Source organism: Engystomops pustulosus, chromosome 6 (genome assembly GCF_040894005.1).
Source record: "Engystomops pustulosus chromosome 6, aEngPut4.maternal, whole genome shotgun sequence".
Classification (NCBI taxonomy): domain Eukaryota; kingdom Metazoa; phylum Chordata; class Amphibia; order Anura; family Leptodactylidae; genus Engystomops; species Engystomops pustulosus.
Window position 1 is genome coordinate 34104629 of NC_092416.1, and position 24833 is coordinate 34129461.

Genomic DNA, 24833 nt, shown 5'->3' on the forward strand with positions numbered 1-24833 from the left:
GCTTCTTCAGACGTGCCTGGTACTTGCTTCCTCAGAGGTGCCTGGAAGTGGTTTCCTCAGAGGTGGTAGTAGCCTCCTCGGAGGTGTTTGGTATTGCCTTCCTCAGAGATGTTGACAGTAGCGTTTTTTTCAGAGGTGCCAAGTTGTGCCTTCCTCAGAGGTGTGGATAGTGGCTTAATCAGTGGTGCTTGGTAGCTTCTCTCATAGAGGTGTCTGGAAGTGGCTTCCTCAGAGGTGTTTCTGGTGGCTTACTCAATAGTGTCTGGTAGTTGCTTCCTCAGAGGTGCCTAAAAGTGGCTTCCTGAGAGGTGTTGATAGTGGCTTAATCAGTGGTGTTTGGTAGGTTCTTCCTCAGAGGTGTCTAGAAGTAGCTTCCTCAGAGGTGTTGCTGGTGGCTTAATCAATGGTGTCTGGTAGTGGCTTCCTCAGAGGTGCCTAAAAATGGCTTCCTAAGAGGTGTTGATAGTGCCTGGTAGCTGCTTCCTCAAAGTTGTTTGGTATTGGCTTTCTCAGAAGCATCTGGTATTGGCTTCCACAGAGATGCCTGGTACTATGTTCGCGAAGTAAGAGTTCTCCTTAAGAAGACTGCCAATAGGGGCCACCATGTAGGCTTGTGGAGTCTTATAGCCATAGATCCTCCACTAGGGGATTATGGAAAAATATGCAAATACGTTTTCCAGGATGGGATAAGGAAAACCCAGCCTCTTATAGCTACCTTGTAATGCAGCTACCTTGACATCAAGCATGACCTACAAGAGGCCTTATGGCATGATGCTGGTTTAAAACCAAACCAGTATATCTATTCCAGAAGGAACTGATGTTCGGAACCTGTTCCTTCTGGAATAGATATAGTGGTTTAATTTTAATCCCGCATCATGTCACACAATTATAGTAAAAAAACATAAACGACAATATGATTTATGTAAATTAGAACTATTTAATGATTAATTATTAAATATTAGATGTACACAGAAAGATATAGATAGTTTAAGCTAAAATATGATATGACTATATATAATATTAATATAGTATGTACTGGATTTATTTGAAATAATTAATTCAATGATTGTGAAATGAGAGGAGATTAAGCTTACCTGGCAGTATTCTATATGTGTCTAATTTTTATATGGGCAAATGGGATTAAATATTATAGCTGACAAACCACTTCCTTGGGCATGAGGCAGATGGATTGGCTAAGCATGGATAGACTTGGCAGGATGAGATGGAGGAGATGTAACTGCACATTTACAGGTGATTAGGCTTCACGAGAAGAGCATTCTCACAACACCGGGAGAACTGGCTGCAAGTCTCCTACAATATTCTGTACATTAACCATATACCATACAGAGCTACTGTAAAAGATGTACAAAATATAAATGTAAAAAAAAATCAAGAGTGATTACGATGGACTTATAGGACAGAGAATACCGAAATGTTAGAAATCATGTCAATAATCAATTTAGGTGGATTCTTAAGATGGCCGTAAACTCTAGATGGCTGTTGGCTGACAACTACGCCACACGATTCCCCCATTATGTGCATGCACGGGTCAGATGATGGTGGTTTCGAATGGATCGAGGAGAGTAGCCTGTTGAAAAATACATCTATCTGATCATGACTTGAGGAAAAGGATTAAGTATGTTCAAATCCAGCTGCTGAACCTTCCCTATCCCAAACCCAGAAAAAAATTGAAAGCATCTCCATAATCATTACATGCATGACAGGACACAACTGTAACCTTGTGTGTTTGTCTACCATTGGATCGGCAACCTTGGATGTCTGTCAGTGGATCCTAACACTCAATCTTTACATGAGATGTGTAAGGAGATACTAAGTAAGTCTTCTCAACTCCACCTATCCTAATGGCATTATGGATCTTCAGTAGAAACTTCTAGAAATGGAAGTAAAAAAGCTTACTACCATGCATGACTTTCAAGAAGCCTAATGACATGGTGTGGGTTTAAAGCCAAACCAGTCTATTGCAGAAGGAACAGATTCCCAACTGTATACAGAGCTGTTTAGATGTGTTTGTGTGTCTTCAGTACAGCATAGGGAACTATTTGAACTAGTTTAAGTAAGAGGCTTTTGACTAGGGTTGTGAAGTAAGATGGGTCTTTGCCAAGACTGACAATTAAGGCCGCCTTGCATGCGTGAGGAGACTTATAGCCATTGATGCTCCACTAGGGAATTCTGGGAAATATGCAAACATATTTTCCAAGATGGGATAAGGAAAACATTGCTTCTTCTAACTAACTTGTAAGACAACCTTCCCCCCTTAATCCCGCAACCCTTTAGGCTTCTTGAAAGTCATGGTTGATGTTAAGGGTCTGCCTTACAAGGAGGCAATGTTTTTCTTATCCCATCCTGGAAAAAATATTAGCATATTTCCCAGAATCCCACAGTGGAAAGTCAATGGGGCACATTTACTTACCCTGTCACCGGAGTTCACAGAAATTACATTGTCCGACTCCAATGCACTGTGCCATTATTCACTAAGATCGTGTGCCCGATATCATGAATGTGTCGCTTCTCTGCTCAGGTCCGACAGAGTTTACCATCTTTTTAGTGGTGCATGTTAGGGCTAGGGCTTGCGACACAATTTGAAAGTTTAATCCCGTGATCAGTCTGAATCAGTCTGATCGTCTGACTGCATGCCCCCCAAATTGTGTTGCGTGGAAGCCAGCGCAGCTGCACTAAAAAAAAGGTTAGCGTGTGACACAATCGCAACGCACCCGCTACTTAAATACCTGTGCAAACCATTTTCCCATTGAAAATAGTGCACAGTCCGAAAAAATTTTGTTGGAAAGCGGCGCAAAGCCTAAGTATATGTGCCCCAATGGCTGTAAATCTCCACACACCTGCAAGACGTCCCTTAATTGGCAAAGAACTCTCACTTCCTGAACCTAACAGGCTTGTTCATGTCTATGACTACAACGTTGAAATAAATAGTATGGCCCACACAGTATCCAAATATGACCTCATGCATATTGACTCTCAACAAACAGTGTTGTCACACATAGGAAGTGCATGAGATCAAAGCATGAGAAACACAAAGATGTTGTGTTAAAGTAATAAAAATAAATGCACCAGACCCTGCGTTCCAGCGCCTGGGGCCTGGTGCCAGCTCCTGCTCACGTTTAAACATTGTCACATGACATTCTAGGGCAGGTCATTGGCGATGACATGATGGCACATCAGTGACTGACCACTGATACATTGATGCACCCGGTGTGTAAGCGAGTTGGAAAATAATTTTAGACAATTCATTATGCAGGCGTCATTCTCCAAAAATACGTTCATGCTATTCTGTACAGCTTCTAATTTCAAAAATGATGATTTAGTGTCATCGAGGACGCGGAGGATTGTTCTGCCTTCCTATGATTCATCCAGACTGCATGAAAGCGTGAACCCGATGGACCTCTCTGTTTTGTAAACTGAACAAAAAATCTAACTAATGAGAACAAAAATGCCTGGAGAAGATTCCACATTTATTAAATTCAAAAACTTAAAACAAAAAGTTTTTGTCATTTGGTTTTCAAACAAGGCTTTTTGTGAACAAATAAGAACCATTGTATTACCGTCAGCGCATTTAGTACAACGTGGGTGGTAAGAATATCTTTTCATGTATAACCTGAAAATCCAGGTCGGGATTTGCATGGAGCAGCACAAAGTTTTGGATTTTCCCATGGAGGCTTGTAAAATGAGTGGGACGCTATAATACTATGTTTTACGAGGAGGCACCTTTTAATCATGTATGTAATCACTGTTATCGTTACTCGCCGCCTACTACATCCCCATTCACAGGTGATATTGGGAGAAGGGCTGAATTTTAAGATTGTACTGTATGTATGAGGGAACCGGGAAACTTTTCATATTATTCTATACATAAATTAATGGAAACCTACAATAAAAATCCATCCTGACAGACCAGGGGCACTTACTCATAGATCCGGGCACAGTGACTCTGGTAATATTTTTATATTTGTTATCCATGGCCTCCTACCTTCTAAAATCAACTTGTATATTATGCTAATGAGCCTTGTGGGCTCCTGAGGGTGTTACCAGAGCCCCTGCGGGTTCACAGACTGTTACACTGTACAGTAGCACTTCCCCCTCACACTGTCTGGGATTATATCAGGCAGAGGGAGGTGGGAAGTGACTAGGGAGCAGGTTGGTGGGTGAGACTATGTAACAGCCTGTGGAACCACAGTATGGATGTGCACCGGTAACGCACCCAGAGCTTTTCTGGCTAATTAGCATAATTTTTAAAGATTGAGAAGGAAGGAGGCCAGGGATTCCAAATAACAGAAGATTACCACAGTCACAGTGCCTGGATCTATGAGTATATTATAGTATATTATGTTTGAGTTTGATGATAGATTTCCTTTAACAGGGTGGTACACTGTCTCCCGACCCTCCCCCCTCCGCCTGGTGTAATCTTACAGCAGAAGAGGAAGGATCAACACACAGGAAGGGGAAGTGCTCCTGCACAGAGTAACAACCTATGAAGCGACAGGACAGAGGGGCTCTGCTTAACACCCCAAGAGCCCTTCTGGCTAATTAGTATAATAAGTAGATTTTAGAAGGAAGGAGGATAACAAATATAAGAAGATTACCACAGTCATGGCTGCCTGGGTCTATGAGTAATGTCCCTGGTCTATCATGATGGATTTTTATGGTAGATTTCCTTTAATGATGATCATTAATTGTTTTTCAAATCAGTTTTCACTTTATGTGTCAAAATGTTTTGCTCACGTACGACCCCAAATTTCTGGTAGTTTCCCAAATTTTCATGTACAATTTTTGTTTCAATCCGGAATGGAAAAGTTTTTAGGCAAACCAAACATTACACATGTGATTATCACCATATTTCTGCTGTTCAACCTTTTTTTTCGATTTGTTCCAGTTTTTTTCATGCAGTTGTTTGCTCACCAACTGGGTGGCAAAAAAATCAAACTGAAGATTCAGATTGAATTTATTTTTTGAAAATACCCAGAAGCCATTCAAAACAAATTCTGTAGTGTTTATCAATCTGAACAAAGTGTGACCTTGATAAAATGCTATAAGTTGACATTTTGTTGAACTTTTTCATGAAAATCTTAAAACTGAAATATTAAGGTAAATCTAATGCAACTGGATCTGTATGTTTTAGTGGAAATAGAATTGAAAAACATAAACTTAATGGGAGGGACAGTTAATATTGTCCTTAACAATGTGATGTTGTCTTGGCAAAATTTTCAATTTAAATGTGGATTCTGAGAAGTATATTTTTGGAACTGTTTTCAGACAGAACGGACAACGGCTGGCAGCATCCGAACAGCAAATAATCCAGATAAGCCACCGGGTGTGATGAGCTCCAGGCAAGAACCATTCACAGAAGTGGAAAAGCTTTTGTTAAAAGGACTGCAGCACCAGGGGATGATGTGGAAGAAAAGTCACGGGTAAAAGAACAGAAGTGGAGAATAAAACATTCACTGCCATTTAGTAGAATCATAATAATAAGAAACCAGAAGAATGTGTCCAGAAGTGAAGACACTGATTGATTTCATGGATATCATTTATACCATAGATGTAAAAATAAATGCATTCACTCATAGTACATGATTTGAACAACATCTGTTGTAGCATGAATGTGGAAGAATAATTGCGAGTGAGAGTGATTGTTTATGATCTGAAAGGAGACTGATTCAAGAGGTAGTAACCTGGTGGTTTCCCTGCAACATATCCAGATTTCAGATCCCTGTATTTGGTTAAAGGGTAAGTACAAGGAGTTCACTTTGACTATGACCAGAGGAATATTCACAATGAACAATGAGAATAAAATTGTTCTATTTAGCGAGGGAATTTAATTTTTGGGATGCAGAGAAGCACCCATCTTTCAATAGATATATTATAGTTTGTCCTCATGTCATTCGGATTCTTGAAAGTCATGCTTGATGTTAAGGGGGGACCTTACAAGGTAGCTAAAAGTAGCAATGTTTTTCTTAGCTCATCCTGGAAAAAATATTAATATTTTTTACTGAATTCCACAGTGGAACGTCAATGACTGTAAAGCTCCACACACCTGTAAGGCGGCCTTAATCGGTCAAGTCAGAATCAAATGTTAGTGCTGAGGATTCTACTATGGTTAACCAGAAAGTGTACACGATCAAGTGAAATCTGTCTATTCATCATCTACTCTACTGAGCCTCCTGTGCCAAGACTTTCTTGGGGGCAGTCGGAAATATGCAAATTCATTTTCTAGGATGGGATAAGGAAAACCACTCCTCAATTAGCTACTTTGTAAGCCACCTCTCTTACCTTCAAGCATGACTTTCAAGAAGTCTAATAGCATGATGTGGGTTTAGTATATCTGTTTTAGAAGGAAAAGACTCAAAACTGTAGACAGCACTGTTTCGCTATGGTTGCACCTCTTTCGTACAGTGTAGGGATTCGTTTAGTGAGAGGCTTTCCACTAGGGTCAGGGAGTGGCACGGGTGCTTCCGCGACCTATATCGCGGGTCGTGGGCTCACCAGTGCCACTCTTCCCCTACTGGCGCGGCGTCCGCGCTCCTTACCTGTCCCGGCTCCTGTCTCCGCTGCCTCTGCCATGTGCATGTGTCCCCGACTCCTAGGGCCCGCGCTCGCCAGCTTCAGAAGATTCAAAGGACCAGCGTGTCGTTAATTGGCACTGGCCATTTCCCAGAAGACCGGTTAAGCCTGCCTCTCCCTACACATCATGCCGGATCTTTGTGCTGCATGCCTCTGAAAAAGCTAGTATTGTTGCCTCGTGCTTGTGTATTGATTTCCCGTTGTGACTTCTGACCTGTTCTTGTTTATGCTCCTCCGCTGCCAGCCCTGACCTACTGCTTTGCCTCTGTTGTTGATCCTGTGCCACCCGTCCTGACCTCCTGCCTGTCCCCAACCACGAACCTGTCTTCCGTTTCTGTACCTCGCTTTGGCTGCCACTGTGGACAAAGTCGCACCTGTGGAACAACCTGGTGGTGCCACGCTGCAGCAAGTACAATCCGCTTTGCGGCAGGCTCTGGTGAAAACTGGGTGCCACTTAGACTCCAGTCCCAGGTGTCGGCTTACGTCAACGTCCACGGTGGTCCGGCGGGTCCACTGCCCCTGGAGCCTGACAGGCAGTAAGAGTTCTCCTCATACTGATTTTGCCAATTAAGGCTGCCTTGCAGGTGTGTGGAGACTTATCACCATTTATGCTCCACTAGGTGGTTCTGGGAAATATGCAAATACATTTTGCAGAATGAGACAAAGAAAACAATGCCTCTTTTTGCTACCTTGTAAGGCAGCCTCCTTAACATAAAGCCTAATGACATGATGTGGGATTGTTGATGCCTGTTGAGTTATAATTACAAGAAATAGCGAGCAAGCATAGGCACTAGGGCTGCATTAAATTAGTTAACTGAGTATTCCAATTCGTTTTTTTCTTTTTATTCTAGGTGATCCAATTTTGGAAACTACACTGGCACTAACCGCAACAAAATCTGAACCATAGTTCTTTTTTTTGGCGTAAAATATCCACAGACCTAAATCTCTTAGAAACTTTTCCTTTTTCAATATATGAAACAAACAGAAAGTGTTTAAGCCCTTATTACTTCGAAACGCCATCCAGCTGCCAAACACTACAGAATCGATATCATTATCACAAAGAACAGCCGCTCCATAGCATCCATCTGCTATAAGACGGGCTGGGGAAAAAGAATAGCATTTTTTGCAAGTGACTGTACTATGGCCTCTTCTGCTAATCTGTAGTCATTCAACACTTCCGAAGGAAGCTGGCAAGGCGTCCGCTTTCATCTTGGCTTATTTTCGCACATAAGACCTACAAAAATGTTCTTTACAACTTTTCATCCTGAACATCCTCATCTGCATTCCACAAAGGCAGGTGTGCGCCTGCAGCTCAACAGCAGAGAAATAGCTTCATGGACGGGAAGTGTGACACCTAAGTGAAGAATGGCCACCCCATTCCTGTATAAATGTCACATAAGAGGTATGAAAACTCAAAATTATGCGCAGAAAGGTCTGACAATGCTTGAAATGCAGAGAGAGGCTGAAATAGCTCTCCGAGGAGGTCTCCTTCGGCAGAGAAATCTACTCAAACAGGTTCACCGGGAGCAGGGAGGTTACCATCACACCAGACGTGCTTTTATTTTTTAATAGAGTCTGTGCTATCGTTTGGACTAATGAAGTCTATGATCACATCTGTTGCAGTGGGGGAGGGGATGTCGGTTTCTGAAGGGTGGCTTCACATTCTTCTATTATGCATCTGTTTCAACAATTTTCAACTAACTACTGTAGTCAACTGCATTCATCTCGATGTGCAAAGACTCGAAGGTGTCAACTTTAAAGAGCCTGTCCGTCTCATGTGGAACACTACGTGATCCCTATTTCTTTATATTGACTTTCTTTTATCTCCTTCTTCATGTTTTTCGTGCATTGTTGGTTTTGGGGTGCGACAGTAAGAGAAGGCTTATTAGTGAGTATGTATATAGGATTTTTGTAATGTTCCATTTATCTAACAAAGTTGTGTGTCTCAACGTAGACCATGCCTTGGTACATGCTCTTTTTTGTTTTATTCATAGGGTTGTACAACATATCAATCTTTTATCAATCTTTATGTGTTAAGAGACATTGATTTTGGGGTATAAATAGTTCCATCTGTTCGAATTGCTATTTCTGTTTTTGAATCAAGTCTCAATTTGTAATGAAAACATAGGGGGGGTCACCGCTGATATCCTCATCAAAACTAATAAAAAAAAATTTTAACTTTTCTCTGCACATCAGTTCTGAACTGCGTGTGCACTGTGTGTTTTTTGGGGGTGTTATTTTGAGTTCACATTAAAGTGTTTCAATAAAAAGTTTATCACTTCGAACTTGAGTAAAAGCTCCCATGGGAAGTAGCGAGCCATGCTCCACCTAGATCAATGAAGTCCACGACCTTGCTAAAGAACCTTCAGGTTTTTTACTTTCAGGGTTTTAATTTTAATCTGGCAAGCAATAAATTTGAAGGTTCTTCACCAGGCCTGTGGACTTCATCGGTCAAGGGTAGTGGATAACTATTTTCCACTTTCCAAGTCTTTCCCAATCCAAGAGGAATAGTAGGCAGGCCCAGACGGTGACTGGAGGAGGCCAAAAGTAGACCCAGAGGGTATCAACACCAGATGAGAGCATCACCAACACACCAATACCTTCTATATTTGGCAAACCAAGAATACAGAAGAGGCTGTTCTAGGAGCGTATGTCCCAATTTTTTTCATTTTACATTGTTTGAATCTGATTACAAAAAGAGGGGCCTTGTTTTAGCACCTCTCACCATATGGTGGCCAAGGGTCTCTGTGCAGGAGATGAACAAAGAAGTGGGATATATTACTATGTCAATACTGTTTCCCTTTAGTTCTCAGCTTGGTAGAGGTGCCCAAGGCCAGACTTCCACCGCATTACGAGATGGCATATCCCAGTCATTTGCTAATAAGGTGAAAATTGCAAGCAGGGTTAAACATTTTAATTCGAGGATCAGAAAATGGGTAGATGCTACAGTGATAGACACAAAGATGCAAAATTGACTTGGAATTAAAAAGGGTGTAGCCATGAACCCTTTCATGATGTTTTATCTTGTAACTAAGAGTTTATTTTGAAGAGTTGAATCAGAGTATCGACTTATATAAAGGTATGATGTAGACTTCCTTCTATTTAGTCCAAAAAATGGAATCACCATGTAATTATTATAAACAATTAGAATAACAAATAACCATTTAAATGGATTGACATACGTTATGGAAGCTTTATGTCATTTTGTCACCTGACTCTGATGGTTAAAACTACCATAATCGGGATATAACTAATTTTAACTAAAGACCAGCTCAATGAAACCATTAGTGGAAGAGTCTATCTGTGAAGACAACAGAGCAAGCATTGCCAGAAACAACAATGTGAACAGAGCCAGAGAAGCATCAGACACAGAACTATAAAGTCAGCTGAACCTGTTGATGTTGGCCAGGCTATTTTATGTGCTTTGGGGTGTGCCGAAATGTTCTGTGTATGGAATTTTAACGACTGATTATTTTGTTCCCAGTGAAAAGATGTCTGACACTAGTTAATAAACATCTCCCCAGTATGAACACATGTATGATAGCCTGGAATCAGGAAAGTAAGCTGCTGGTAGAAAGATATTTCAGGTGTTTGGCCATTCACATTAGAATTATCTCAGATCAACCTACAAATTTTCTAAGGGACCATCTTACAAGTTTGAAGTCCTGCCAACTCTTCCCGACTATTGAAATTAGCCAGATCTCACATTCATTTTAAGTGTTAAAGTACACAGGGAAGCATTTGACCAGCTTAAGGGCTGTTTCGGTACACGTTCCAACTGGATCTACAGGCATAAGCCCAAACAATTGACCTGGACTCAACATGCCGATTTAGTTCAACTGAAGTGGGTTTGGGCCACTAGATTTGATCAACACACGGATCAAACTTCACACTCTGTGGACTCTAAGTGTCGGTGTTTTGACATTGTATTCCCAACTATTTAGAAAGCAGATGATAATTCTTAGTTCTTTAGCTTCACCAGAACACAATTGATGCAGTTGCTGTGCTCCAAGATGGTTTATAAAACTTTATCATGTCAGGTTTACCGCTAAAAAGTATAAAGTCTTTAAAGACCCAAATACTTTCTCCTAGGTATGTTAAAATGTCTTTGGAAGACTTATCACCCTCTGTCTCCGGCTTATATGGCTGATAAAATAAAATCTATCTGTTCATCCTTTTGTGGTGAGGCTAGTCCTCGCGACAAAGCCTTCAAGACCATGGCGGAATAAAATGCAACATCAAAGCCGTAAAATAATGATGACAGTTTTCTTACCCTGATACGATCCTTCTCCTTGTGCCATCTCTCCACTTCATCATCTACATCAAGTAGCTGGAGGTGAATCTGCTCCTGGATTTCAGACAGCTCTGTCTTTAATGGAAGGAAGAAGAAGTATGAGACACAATGTATAATCATCAGGCCATTATCCTGTAGATATAACTTTATACAAGATAGAATCACAAAATCGCATCATTCTTGTTAAGAGGATCATTTGTTGGATCACCAAGAGACTTAAAGGGTTTCTGTTGGCTTCATTTGAGATGTGTCCTTAGGATGGCTCATTAAAATAAGACTTGTGTGGGATCCACCAAGACCAGATGATGTCAGAGTTGCCACCATTAGAACTAACAGTGTTTCAAACCAGAAGAATATATCTCCATACAGACGACTGGTAGACAGCTCCATTCATTTGAACTTGATCCCCCCCCCCACTGATCTGATCTCAATGACCTTGCCCAGGTGATTTATTGGTGTCCCAAGACTGGACATTTTGGCATTGAGCTGTAATCTTTAGGTAAACCGAGAAGCAAGGCTACCCCCACATGATGGGTGTAGAAGATCTCCACATGCTCATTCATGGTAAGTCCTCCAAAACAAAAGATATTTTTGTAGGCACTGTCCTGTCTGGCTAATAATCACTAATAACTCACAATTCCTTAAAAAATCTCAAGTTTTTTTCAAAGTTCTTAGGATCTGAGGCCCTACTTGGTCATTCTGTTCTCTATGTGACAATATGATATCTTCTGATAACTGGATCAAAAGCCTTAGAGGCCTATAAGCTGTTTCTTCCACATACAAGAAGACCAGGGTAGTGTAAACGATGCATTATTGTAATGGGGGCTGAGATAGATTTGTAATAGGGACCCAGAAGAATGATGACTATCTCAGCTATAGATATAGGCAGACGCAGACCTTCCAGACCAATGTGTATATCATAGTTTTATGTAAAATACAAATGCAATCTACATTTAATGTTACAGTACTGCATCTACCATACATTAAATATGTATTATATCCATCTACATCTCTTAAAGTGCTTAACCACTTAATTTATGCTTTACCGTTATGAAATTGTACTTATCATTATGCAAATGGTGTGAATTTCCTGCTCGCAACTCCATCTAGAAGCCTTCCACCGCCCTAAATTGTTATCTTAATTAGCTTTTAGCATCTTCATTTGCATTTTGAATTGTTCTGAAGGACCTCAAGGCCTGCCAAGGAGAAGCCCTTCTACTGCTGGAAGCAAAACCGGCTCAATCGTGCCACTCATTAACCGGCTTAATGCCACCCCTGGATGCAACGCTATAGACAGTCTCACAATGTCGTTGATTTCATTGACCTTGCAACAATCTCCTTTCAAAGGTGAAATTGTTTGTTTCCAGAGGCAATAAAGTCTTAATGTAGAATTATATTAGGTTTAAGGGGTTGTTCAGAAATTATAATCTGCGTAAAGGTCATCAATATCTGATAAATGCGAACGGAGTTGGATTGAGACTGCCAAAGGCCACTGGCGGATGTGTCCCTTCTGTCTGCTTTCAATCTTTGGTTTCAGGACCTTCGGAGATCCTTCAAAGATCCTGAAATGGCTCTTGTGTACATGTGTATTGAGAGCAGGAACAGATGTACAAAGATGGGTGAAGGTCCTTCCAGTATAAAATTTGGTAGGTGGTTTGGGTGGCCATGATACCCTAGAAGTCTTGGGCTCTGGACTACCGACAAGACCGCCTATATTATAAACCACTACTGAGTGGGGGGTCAACATCCAGCCACACACCAAACACTTGTTCTGCCTGATATACAGATGGAGATAGAAGCTAATTACTTTTGTAGTTTGGGGAATCTATAATTTCAGTCATGGCACCTATTTTCTTCTGCCCGTGCCAGTGTTTGTCCTGTGTATCGGCCAACAATTATGATTCATGGAAATCCCCTTTAAAAATATTACAGCGATTCACTAAATGCCCCTAAAAAAACTAAATATGCAGATGTAATTGTGTACTCATTGGACATATCATAATTAAGGATGAATCATCAGCTAGAAGATACACCCATTAACTCCAGTTCAGGAGAGATTGTTTTTACGTTGCTATGTTATTACATGACTTTTATGGTATTGTGTCTATCGTAAACTTCTTCAAGTATTGACTTCCTGTTAGCAATGTAAGTGCATGAAGGGTATTTTCTGTATCAGGCCCTGCGATATGATGACAGGTGGGCGCTTCCCCGGCCGGCCAGAATCTGTAAGGGCGGAGCTTCCGTGCCCTGTAATCAAACAGGGGCACGGCATGTAGAGACCTTGGGGTGGGACACTAGGAGGGACTGAGGAGTTAAGTGCAGGTTTATTTTGTTATAACTCTACAACTCAAGTTGCTATTTTTTATAACTCTTGGACAACGTAAATGTGTTTCATTTTTATTTTAGCTGTTCATTTTGGAGTATAAACATTTATTTTTAGGTACTTAAATTTTTACCCCAACTTTCAACAAACTTTTCAATAATTAAATATTGTTACAAATGTTCTTGTGTTCACTATTAATTTATGCAAATGCTTTCCATTACTGTCGAGACTGTCTGATCACTATCTGGTCACTATCTGATGCCCTCTTACTTCTTTGAGATCTTGGAGAATTTACTTTTTTCCTAGCTATAAATGGGAAACAGGGGCCATAGATTCACTAAAATAGGCAAACCCATAGTACTAGAAATAACCCCCCTCCATCCCATACAGAGGTCAAGCGCTATAGTATTTTACACAATACCACAGGTTGATCAAGTTTTGATGGCCTTTCCCTGATTAGAGGTGAGCGAATCCAAACTTTACATTCAGGTCTGGAATTGGGTGTGTCCCGCGCTACCCGGACAGTTCAGTGCAGCTAGTCCAACAAATTGCTGCCCCGACTTAAAACCCCTGGCTGTGATTGGCCAGAAGTGGCCATCCGCCAATCCAGCAATTTGTCCGGTTCACGTAGGATGCACCCAAACCCAGGGCCTGAACTTAAAAAGCAACCCCGGTCATCTCCACTACTTTTATACCCCCCCTCCCAAAAAGAAGGAATTCTACCACAATGTACTACTTTCTGCTTTGGAATTTACCCCCATATAAGAAAACAAAATAGTACAAAGCTCCAAATTAACAAAGGTTAAACAAAGACCCTACGAATTTTCTGCAGATTTCATTTCAACTACTTTTTCTATTTTTTTTTCTACTTTTGTTTTTCTATTTTTATGCATTTTTAATGTATTTAAGCCAATTTTCTCTCCGATAAACAAGCCACACTCAGATCCTCTGACTCCATAAATAAACTATGAACATTAATGATAAAATTCTATTTTGCTACCCAGTCAATTAGATTCCCCCGCACTTCTCACACACAAGGCGGGCGACGTGTAGATTTTATGCTTTGTGTATTCATTTGCTTTTGTTACTAATGACCTTTTGTACTGTAGTTAAGAGAATCCTCTAGCTTAGAACTGCTCCTAAGCATTTTATCTACAATTACGGCCCAGATAAGACAAGATAAAGTGTCAGAGCCTTCCAGGATGACAGCAATGACTTCTCTCTCCGGCTTGTAAACCTTATGATAAATTATGAATGTAAAGAATAGGGAAGCAAATTTACAGCACAGCAGGCGCCGGCGGTTTATGGCTTGTTAACTGGTTTATATGTATATAGTTGAAATGAGAGAGTATGAACTAGCTCTGTATTTGATCTTCCCAAATTCTCCACCCTAAACCTACTTTCATAGAGGTGTGGGGTGAAAACGAAAAAACTTACATTGTCGGTTAATGCTAAGGGAGGGGGATGGGTCAAACTGCTCCTGATTGCAGGACTAGAGTCGGCCATACACTTTAGATAACTATTGTCTTACTCCTAACTCATCAAATTTTCCCATTCACTCTTGGCTTAGCTAAGTAGTGCATAGTACTAAACTGGAAAAGGGAAGAAAATCACTGATATGTACCTCTAGTTGTGTCTTACATCCTTGAGAACAAAAGGATGCGGTGGTTGAGAAAGACCGTCATAGGAGTCTAATTGATCTCTACTTTACCAAGAGCTCCGTAATGCTTGTTAGAGTCCATGTAGGTGGGAAACCTTGTTATCTATGCACAGTGACACCACCTGGAAGTTTTGGGTCATATAACTGGCAAATGTTGTGGGCCCTCATCCCCCCACAGAATGATAATCTGGCCCTGTGTTCACAGTGAGTTCGCTGCACCTGGGTAGGGAGGAGGATTTTCTCTGACAAAGTCACACTAAACCCCCCTGACGGTGGCCCTGTGTATGCATATGTATATCTCCTTAACTGTGATTAACTGACTAAACATGTGAGCTTCTTTAATGGAACGAGGGGACACCATCAGACTAATTTCACTCAACCATACAGGGGGTCATTTACTAAGGGCCCGATTAGCGTTTTCCCAACGTGTTACCCGAATATTTCCGATTTGCGGTGATTTTTCTAGAATTGCCCCGGGATTTTGGCGCACGGGAACGGATTGTGGCGCATCGGCGCCAGCATGCACGCGATGGGAATCGGGGGGCGTGGCCAAATGAAAACCCCACGTATTCGGAATAACCGCCGCATTTTTTTTAAAAAAAGTGTCGCTGGACACGCGCTTCCCTTCACCAAGTATAGGATCGTGAACTCCAGTGGGCCTCGGCGGACTTCAGCGCAGCAGCGACACCTGGTGGACGTCGGAGGAACTGCCTTAGTGGATCGCCAGAAGGCCCAAATGCACCACAGAGAATGCGCCGCTGGATCGCGAATGGACCGGGTAAGTAAATCTGCCCCATAATGTCCATAAAACATTGTTCGAATGATGGAAACATTACTTGGAGTGTCCAAACTTCTGCATCATAGTAATTAAGATGCAGAAGGCTCTGGAATGTCTGGATTACATAAAGCTGTTGGTGGAGTAGCGCTCCAGCTATTCAGGAACTCACCAACCTACTATGATACATGTGTTCGTCTAGTGAGGTTTGAGACTGACATGCCTCTCAGACATTATGGGGCACATTTACTTACCCATCCCATTGACGCCGCCGATCCGGAATGTCCGACGAGGATTCACTTAGTTCGTGCGTCCAATTTCCTGCATGTGTCGCTTCCCCGCTCAGGTCAGCCGGAGTTCACCTTCTTCTTCCCGGTGCATGTGAGTGCTGATCTTGTGACACAATTTGGTTTTTAAAATCCGCGGTTTGTCCGAATCAGTCGGGTTGTCCCCCCGATTTGTGTCTCATGCAAGCCAGCGCCGATGTGCCACAATACGATCGCATGCGCCAAAAACCCGGGGCAATTCAGGGAAAATCGGAAAAAATTGTGAAACCCGACGGTAATGCGTGCAACAGACCCTTAGTAAATGTGCCCCTATATGTTTCAAATCTCATATGTTACAGTGATTCAATTCACCAGGCTGTGTGATCTATAAATGTGACTGACGCCTGGACCCTGTTTTATAGAACATTAGAGTGGCCTAAAGATACTTTCCGTCATCTGAAGAAAGGAATAGATCTTAGTAGGGATGAGAAAAACCAGGACAAATCTCTTCTGTAATAAGGACAGACTTTTATCCTGTGAGTAAAAAAAATGCAACCTCTCACCCAATGTGGGGCAAGTATCATGAAGCCTCATTGTAAATTAGGCACACATTCTCGACAAGCCAAGGGTGTATCAAGACCGTCTTGAAAACCACCAGTCTTGATACATGCCAACTCCTTTAAGTTAGATGTTTCATTACTTACTTCCAAATCTTTGGACCCATTCTGGATTATATTTTTTTTTTTAAAACCTTCAATACACCTTTCGTTTCTGATGACCCAGGCGAATATCTTCATTTGTGCAAATTATTTTGTGCAAATGGGATAGAAAAACCAGTCGTCTGCATCTTCGTCAACTCCTAAAAGGTCAAGATCTATGCCCCGAATAACCCCAATCTGAGATATTTTGTAGGACTATTCTGACTAGAAAGCTTATACCCAAAATACCCATTAAATATATCAGATACAACTGGGACTGTGACAGCACTAAGGTAAGAATCATAGTATTTAGGGAATAGGAGGCCTCTCAATGAAAATCTGAAATATGTGGCAGCATTTTATAGCAAATTGTAACTTGTCATGTGTTATATCAGGTATCTGAAACTGCGCTTCATACATTATTCAGGGAATGTAGTTTTGAAATATTTAATTATAAAATTGCATAAGTCACATTTTTCGGATATAATTTTATCATAATATTTCCACTTTCAGGTTGGAATTATCTGATAAAATTTGCAAGGAAGTTTAAAATTCAGGCTATCACCCTACTTACACACACAATGAACAAGCAGCCTGTAGTCTGCTGTCATGGTGCTAGGAATTTTGATTTTCTTGTAGCCCTGAAGGTCCCGAGTCACAAATCATGACTACCATTGCATCATGACACCTTTAAGTTATGTGTCACTTTAATTGAAGAAAAGAATTCAGATGAGAGTTAATACCTGGACGCATACCTATTCTACCCAACCCACTTCCCTTGTACATGTGCAAACTAATTTTGGCCGAGAATCCATGCGTTTTCAAAGAATGCAGCTTATCTTCCCCCTAACCAAAAAGATCAGGTGTCCTGAAATCTAACTGCCTCATCCTCCAACCCACCCTCCCCCACCATAACCACCAAAGTCTGCCATTGTGATCATCCACCCCCAACATCTAAAGACCACCTTAAGGAAGGATTTTGGCCCACACTGTTTTGATACTTGTGACCCATCCCCATGGTACAATGTAATACCCCACACCAATCAGCCATTGTGGTTGCCTTTATATGTTGGAACCTATACAGAGGGCAATTATGGAAGTCGAAAAATAAGTCCACCATTTGGAGTCCTTGTAGGGATGCTGCAACACAGTTCCTATTCCCATAAGTACTAGGACACCACCACCATACAGTGGATTGAGCCTTCTGCTTCCATCTATGTCCACTGTGTAGGTTTCAGGGCCAACAGACCAGTGATGGGATCTAAGTGTTAAAAATTGAGAGGAGGCTCAGGAAACTCCTTAAAGAAAGCTGCAATTTGCTATAGAGTATAATGAATTAACGTGAATGTCCCTGAACCTGTTTTGCTATGACAACAATGACCTTTAGCACCATGTGAACAAGCCCATAAGTGCTGGTATGCAGAAAATGCATTCAATCTTTGTATTCCATATGATAACAGGGAGTAAAACCGGCTTATTTTGGCAAAGAAGAAAGAGTAGATAGAGGTCCTTGCAGTATAGTGGTCTACCTATACACATATCCTTTCCACACCGGTATCTGTACAATGAGTGAATCCTTGAGGCCTAAAAGGCAGAAACTGTTCAGTCTACAATAGATAATAGATCTGGCTCCAATAGAAGTCTTACTAGCTTCCAAGTTAGGTTGTCTTCTGCTGAACCTTTGGAGACAAGTCTCCAAAAATTTGGAGTTTACTCCAAACAAAGGGTGAATGTGAGGTTCAGGATACTGTGGCCAAACCCATAGATTTTTGTCTTAATATCTATTGTTTATTTAGCCTCCGGGCTCTTTGTCAGATTTTAATGCAAAGAAGTATTAGAGATGTTGGATTTTAATAAGAATGAATCTTTTCTTTTCTGGTAGAATAAATTGCTGCCATAGGAATCAGAGGGACATCACCAAACAGATTCTCATCTGTGAAAAACAGAAGTTTACTCCTGATTTTTATGACTGAATTGTGTCTATTAGGCACCTGTTTTTTCATATCTGTAAGCTTATGTGTCACCCCTCATCCTCATAGACTGTAAGCTCTTGTGTCACCCCCTCATCCTCATAGACTGTAAGCTCTTGTGTCACCCCTCATCCTCATAGACTGTAAGCTCTTGTGTCCCCCCCTCATCCTCATAGACTGTAAGCTCTTGTGTCACCCCCTCATCCTCATAGACTGTAAGCTCTTGTGTCACCCCCTCATCCTCATAGACTGTAAGCTCTTGTGTCCCCCCTCATCCTCATAGACTGTAAGCTCTTGTGTCCCCCCTCATCCTCATAGACTGTAAGCTCTTGTGTCCCCCCCTCATCCTCATAGACTGTAAGCTCTTGTGTCCCCCCCTCATCCTCATAGACTGTAAGCTCGTGTCAACCCCTCATCCTCATAGACTGTAAGCTCTTGTGTCCCCCCTCATCCTCATAGACTGTAAGCTCTTGTGTCACCTCCTCATCCTCATAGACTGTAAGCTCTTGTGTCCCCCCCTCATCCTCATAGACTGTAAGCTCTTGTGTCACCCCTCATCCTCATAGACTGTAAGCTCTTGTGTCAACCCCTCATCCTCATAGACTGTAAACTCTAGTGTCACCCCCTCATCCTCATAGACTGTAAGCTCTTGTGTCACCCCCTCATCCTCATAGACTGTAAGTTCTTGTGTCACCCCCTCATCCTCATAGACTGTAAGCTCTTGTGTCACCTCCTCATCCTCATAGACTGTAAGCTCTTGTGTCATCCCCTCATCCTCATAGACTGTAAGCTCTTGTGTCACCTCCTCATCCTCATAGACTGTAAGCTCTTGTGTCACCCCCTCATCCTCATAGACTGTAAGCTCTTGTGTCACCCCCTCATCCTCATAGACTGTAAGTTCTTGTGTCACCCCCTCATCCTCATAGACTGTAAGCTCTTGTGTCACCTCCTCATCCTCATAGACTGTAAGTTCTTGTGTCACCCCCTCATCCTTATAGACTGTAAGCTCTTGTGTCACCCCCTCATCCTCATAGACTGTAAGCTCTTGTGTCACCCCCTCATCCTCATAAACTGTAAGCTCTTGTGTCACCCCCTTATCCTCATAAACTGTAAGCTCTTGTGTCACCCCCTCATCCTCATAGACTGTAAGTTCTTGTGTCACCCCCTCATCCTCATAGACTGTAAGCTCTTGTGTCACCTCCTCATCCTCATAGACTGTAAGTTCTTGTGTCACCCCCTCATCCTTATAGACTGTAAGCTCTTGTGTCACCCCCTCATACTTATACACTGTAAGCTCTTGTGTCACCCCCTCATCCTCATAAACTGTAAGCTCTTGTGTCACCCCCTTATCCTCATAGACTGTAAGCTCTTGTGTCACCCCCTCATCCTCATAGACTGTAAGCTCTTGTGTACCCCCTCATCGTCATAGACTGTAAGCTCTTGTGTAACCCCCTCATCCTCATAGACTGTAAGCTCTTGTGTCACCCCCTCATCCTCATAGACTGTAAGCTCTTGTGTCACCCCCTCATCCTCATAGACTGTAAGCTCTTGTGTCACCCCCTCATCCTCATAGACTGTAAGCTCTTGTGTCACCCCCTCATCCTCATAGACTGTAAGCTCTTGTGTCACCCCCTCATCCTCATAGACTGTAAGCTCTTGTGTCGCCCCCTCATCCTCATAGACTGTAAGCTCTTGTGTCACCTCCTCATCCTCATAGACTGTAAGCTCTTGTGTCACCTCCTCATCCTCATAGACTGTAAGCTCTTGTGTCACCCCTTCATCCTCATAGACTGTAAGCTCTTGTGTCACCTCCTCATCCTCATAGACTGTAAGCTCTAGCAAGCAGGACCCTCATTCCTATAGTTTAAAATGACAATGTTATTACTCTGTAATGTCTTATTTTATTTGTATGTTTTCCCTATTTTCCACCATCGTGGGCATGAGTCCTTATTCCTATTGAAAACAAACACATGCTTGGCCACAGTTGTATTATTTTGCTTGGTTAAATAGTAGACACCATGGTGGAAATCCAATAGGCCCGGTTGAAGGGAACCTAAAGAGGTTTTCCAAGTTCGATAAAATTTTGCGTAATTGTAGCCTATAGTAACCATAGTCTACGGTTACCTTAGTCATGTACACATGGCAGCAGGGAAGTCCTTATACACATGTCATGGCTACAGTCAATTACTGAGGACTTAGCCTAGTAGCGCAAGTTACCCAAGTGCAGTTACCCAAGTTTCAATTTTATCAAATGTTTCACCACCTTAAATTTTCAGTGATCTGGAATCATCCAGTTTCTAAGCCTGGGGCCATTACGGTAAGAAGCAGAGAGATAACATGCTTGCATATACAGGTAACAACGGCAAGTTGTCACTTATCGGCTCGGCAGGTGGGGTCGGAGTGATGTCAGTCTGCGTAACTCACAGCTCACATACGCTACTAGGCTACGGGCAAGGCGCTTGTCTGCATAATGTGGAGACACACCCAGGGCGTGGCAGCACAACAGCCGGTAGATTTTTAGTTATTATACAGAGGCATTCATGAAATGTTGTAATAAAGGAGACGCCCTCAGTCTATGTTTTGTTCAGACAGGACCACAGCAAAATTTGAGCCCTTATGGATTTAACCCCTTCTACACTGCGCATTCCACAATGAAACAACCCAAGCCTTTCCAACCTAATAATAAAAAGATAAATGACACTTTTTACATAATGTTTAAGCCATTTAAATTAAATGGATGTTAACGTAATAGTCTAAAAGATTCCAAAGAAATTATACCAAATGATTAAGTCATTATAGACAACAGATGGAAAGTATGAGGGTTTTTTCGAAAGAACACAATCTCAAACCTCTAAAGACCATTTAGCCGTAATATAACTATGAACCTCAGAATTAAATTATAGTAGAGGAGAATAGATGGTTTTGTTACAATGTATTGGCTCAGGTTTACTCAAAAGTGTCCTATGGTGTAGCATCCAATTCCTTGATAGACTTAATGTTCTAGGGGTGCCCCTCGGTGGGACAGATATTTAGTTGCGGTCTCATCCAGGCCTAGAGGTCTTCAAGAGCCATAATGGAGAAAAGTAACATAAACAATACATTATGGTGGGGGTGTCAATACCGATTTTACACCACCGGAGATTGATACAGCTAAGAAAATAAAATGCATCTCTACAAAGTAATTTTTTTTTAATTATGGTAGTAAATTATTTTTTAAAAAATTCAAAATGTGATTTTCCCATTGTATAACTTTAAAATATTTTCATCGTAGTTTATTTATGGGATGATCCTTATTATCGGGCAGTCTAAGGCCAGTCATACAAATAAGAAAGCTGTCGAGAAAACATTCTTCTAACCAACAACTATTCCTCCAGATCTCTCATCTATATGCTCTCCTGGCTGTGCATGTTGTCTGGGTGTGCATGTGCTCCAAGAAGTATCTTTCATAAGGAAAATGTATCATGTAAATGTAGTGCATGTTAAAATCCAACCTTCTAATCCTACTTCACTCGAATTGTGAGGGAAAGTTGGGGCACTACATGTGAGATGGTCACCTTGTCCCACCTAAATCAACAACCTGTTCAGTCATCATCGATCTAATGTGTTATGACTTAAAATTCAGTTTAGTTGCCAACTGTAAGTAAAAGTTATCCCATATCAACACTTACCTCTTTCACATATTTCTCGGCTTCCACCGTCACGGTATTGTGATTCTTGTGTTCCTGGAACATACACAAGTAGCAGATGCATGTCTGGTCTGTTTGACAAAACAGCTCCATCGTCTTGCTGTGAAGTTGGCATTTTCTGGCTTCAAAGTCCCTAATGGGCTCCAAGAGCTTATGGTCCCGGAAAGCAGCTCCTTCCAAATGGGGTTTAAGGTGGGCTTCACAGAAGGAGGTCTGGCAGACCAGACAAGACTTAACAGCTTTCTTTTTGTCATCAATGCAGGAATCACAGAGGACATCATCAGAATCTATAGTCGATCCTGAACTAACCCGAACAGACCTGCGATTTTCTATACTCTCAGGACCAGGACTTCCAGGTGGTTTCGCATCAGATCCACCATAAAGATTCAGACGATTGAATTTGATACTTCCAGATGCAGGACTAGATTTCAGCACTGTTGTTTTCACCCCTCCTTGGTCGGGTCCTGGGCTATTGAGGAGCTCTGGAGTTTCATCAATAGGTGAGTTTATGGAGTTTTGTTGGTTACTCTCGTTGCCATTTTCAGAAAGGGAGCCGTTGGTTGTCTTTACTTCTTGATCTTCCATTGTTATCAGTACCCTGGATTTTGTAGGACTCTTCTTAACACTAGATTCCTTGTGCTTCTAAATCTGTGGAGATACTTAAGGATCACAGGTAGAGCAAAGAAGAAAGTAGTCTGACTGTGACTCACACCTAGCCTGGAGAAGAAACCTGATTCCTGTCGATGGTGATGAACGACAGCAGAGAAGATATGATGAAGAGATGAGACAGCTAAGGTTACACAATCTGATCCACACCCAGGAAGCCCTGAGAACATTCCTGCCCTGCCCTCTTTTACAGAATGGGACGTCTTTTTTAATTATTTTTCCAGCTGGCTGTAACCTGTCTTCGTAGTTAGTGTGGACAATTATCTTCTGGCTTTCAGAACCTGCTGATGTGGTACTTCATGTCCTAAATACAAGTTTATCCAAAGTCAAACCACAAATAAAGCCACTGTTCCTTTGTAATTTTATATTGTATTTGCGTAGTAGTTAGAAGAGTTGGAGAAAACTCAAAAATACACCTGAAGATGGCAACTGAAGGTCCTAAGGGACCATCTGTGTGAGGCTTACTGTGTATACAACAACAGTACAATGTCATGACAACACAATGAAGATTGTGAATTGGACGTATGAGGTGCTGTAAAGCAAAGTACACTCACTTGGTAACATTTATAGGGATTATAGAACCGTATTCCGTATGTTAACGGCAATGAGCTTAAAGGGGTATTCTATAAATTTTTCATACCTATATTTTGGATCAGTGATTATTTTAGATTGATATATTCGCTAATCGGTGCAAGGTTCAGAGGAACACAGCAAGCTCTTCACTCCTTCACCATCTACAACAGGGGAGCACCCCAACCACTCAAAAAATTGATCGGCAGGATTCCAGACCCCCACTGATTTGATATAAATTACCTTTCCTAACATTAGATGAACAATAACAAGGAAAACCATTTTCAGGGAAGCATTCCTATAGATATAGTCGGTCATTAACTCTGTACAGTATATAAATAGAAAAAGTCAATACTCGCTTACGGAGTCTACCACCGATTCTATCTCAATGCTGTTGAACTTCCTAATCCATCAATGGGATCCCATAGGGTTATGTCATTGCTGCAGGCAGCCAATCCCTGACTGTAATATTGACTCTGTCACTAGTCTCTGTGTTGGAACCAAAAAATACGCAAAAAAGTGGTGGGGAGGAGGGTACAAAGGTCGAAGTGTGTTTTGTATAATTTTGATAAGACTTATTTAATATCATTTGTTTTCTGTAAAACCCTTTCCACTAGATAAAAAAATTCATCCAATTTACAATAAGATTTTTTTTTTTCGAAATAACACAAACTTTACATAGTTGAAAAACTGGTAGGACTGCAATTTTAAGAAAAAATAAAAATGATATATATGATATATCTCATATTTTTTCGAACTCTACACATGACCGTGGGAACATAAAATTTGTACGAATGCGGCTCATACATTTCGGGACAGAGTTTATCCGTCCACTCTGTGACTACATAGAAATGTTTCTTGTGGGTGATTTATCCCGGTACTTTCCCCGGTAGTTTGCAGGATTATCACCGGTGTTAGAAATAGCCGTAGATCTCGAGAAAATCGACTGTAAAATTGCGACATATGGACAAACCGTGGGTTAAATGGCTGCTGAGATCATATTCAGCCTCAATATCTTCATCATATATTATTCCTCCTGTATAGATGGAATGGAAATATGATCACTATTTCAGAAATGGAATTCTCGATCTGTAATTGCTACAATCCCGGCATGTAGATTGCAGGTTGTCACCGCTCTTACAGCCTGCCATCTTATCTGCCTCTATCCGTCCAAGGTTCAGTAACATGAATACCTTTCCATATCTCAGGTTTAAAGGTCATTACTAGATATAGTTCCCTCTTTGGTTGGAAAAAGTAAATGTTCAGAATAAAGAATGCCTTAAGTTAGAATTTAAAGGGATTTATTAAGAATATGTCAAGTTCCGGTTGTTGAT

The 24833-nt window shown here is 41.4% G+C and overlaps 1 protein-coding gene across 2 annotated transcripts in view; it reads right to left on the reverse strand.

Annotated features, from left to right (window-relative positions):
- The window catches only part of TRIM29 (tripartite motif containing 29), a 49512-nt gene extending 26448 nt beyond the window's left edge, over positions 1 to 23064 (reverse strand). The window contains exons 1-2 of one of the 2 annotated variants that reach the window (XM_072155620.1): positions 22246 to 23064; positions 10865 to 10960 (exon numbers count right to left, since the gene is read on the reverse strand). In XM_072155620.1, the coding sequence (XP_072011721.1) occupies positions 10865 to 10960; positions 22246 to 22848 (699 nt within the window). In that variant the 5' untranslated portion in view covers positions 22849 to 23064. The remainder of the gene's footprint in view (positions 1 to 10864; positions 10961 to 22245) is intronic. The other variant, XM_072155622.1, reaches the window with a different exon arrangement.
- Positions 23065 to 24833: the final 1769 nt, after the last annotated feature.